Below are 1104 nucleotides of genomic sequence, written 5' to 3'. Positions count from 1 at the left end.
GCACTCACCATGCAGGTCGGCAGCCTTCTGGTGGAAGTCCCGGGCCTCCAGATAGTTGCCCAGGGCGTTGTGGGCCATCCCCAGGTTCCGCAGCACTGTGGCCTCCTCTCCTGGCCCTGGGCATAGGGGCAGGGCCTGCAGGAAGGACTCTGCCGCGAGCGGGAACAGCTGGAGCTGGGAGTAGCTCAGGCCTAGGTCGTTATAGAGTTGCCCTGGAGGGCAAGGCCAGGGTCACTGGTGGCCAGGTCAGATGCAACTGAGGCTGTACTGGTGTAGCCCCTGTCCCACTCTCCCAGGGTCCCCCCGGCCCCGACCCCAGCCCTCAGAGCTGCCTCTGCTTCCACCCCACCTCTCAGAGCATCACCAGGTCCCATGCTCCGCTGCCCAAAGGCCTCACCCAGCAGTCCCTGCTCAGGGCTCTTCTCAGCGAGCCTCCGGCTCTCCTCCAGCACCTGCACCACTTCTCCCACGCCGTGCTGCCCGCTCTTCAGCAGACACCCCGCGGCAGCACCCAGGGCCAGGGCTGCAGCTCGGGTCTGTCCTGCTTGGGCATAGGCCCAGCTTGCGTCCTGCAGGCAGTGGGCTGCTAGCTCGGGCCGTCCCAGAGCCTGGTAGCAGGCTCCCATTTTGGCTTGGGCTTGCCCCTGGTCACCTAGTGACTGGTAGTGGCCCAGGGCCTTGTGGTACCAGGCCAAAGCTTGCGGCAGGTCACCCAGGGCATGGTATGCCAAAGCCACGTTGAAACACTGGTCACCATGACACCTTCCTTGTGCCTTCTCTTCCGGTTGGGCTCGCAGGAGCAGCTCAAGGCCTCTGGCTGGGTCCCCAGTCTCCACATAGGCAGCCCCCAGGTTGAAGGCACAGGCCCGGAGAACCGGGGCGTCCCTTTTCCGTGGGGCCTTGGAGGCCAGGAGGAAGGCCCTTTGGAAGCTGGTCAAGGCCTCATGGTTCCGGCCGGCCAGTAGGGCCCCGTGGCCAGCCCTGGTGAGGGCTCGGATGCTGGCCTCGTGCTGTGGCCACTTTCTTTTTTTTTCTTTCTTCTTGGAGCTTGAGAGTTCAGGCTCAGGCTCTTGTGGGGTACCGTCAGGGTTGGGGGACGACATG

At 64.5% G+C, this 1104-nt stretch overlaps 1 protein-coding gene across 1 annotated transcript; it reads right to left on the bottom strand.

The window, feature by feature from the left end:
* Positions 1–8: 8 nt before the first annotated feature.
* TTC24 (tetratricopeptide repeat domain 24) lies at positions 9–1103 on the bottom strand (the record flags this gene model as incomplete). The annotated part of the gene is made up of 2 exons (XM_019635161.1): positions 398–1103; positions 9–212 (listed from the first exon to the last, which is right to left on the bottom strand). Coding segments are annotated over exons 1-2 (910 nt in total), but the record flags the coding sequence as incomplete, so codon positions are not given.
* Between the last annotated feature and the right edge of the window lies 1 nt (position 1104).

This window comes from Hipposideros armiger, unplaced genomic scaffold (genome assembly GCF_001890085.2).
Source record: "Hipposideros armiger isolate ML-2016 unplaced genomic scaffold, ASM189008v1 scaffold_6911, whole genome shotgun sequence".
NCBI lineage: Eukaryota > Metazoa > Chordata > Mammalia > Chiroptera > Hipposideridae > Hipposideros > Hipposideros armiger.
Note: the sequence above shows the minus strand (reverse complement) of the source record. Positions and strands in the feature narration are given on the sequence as shown.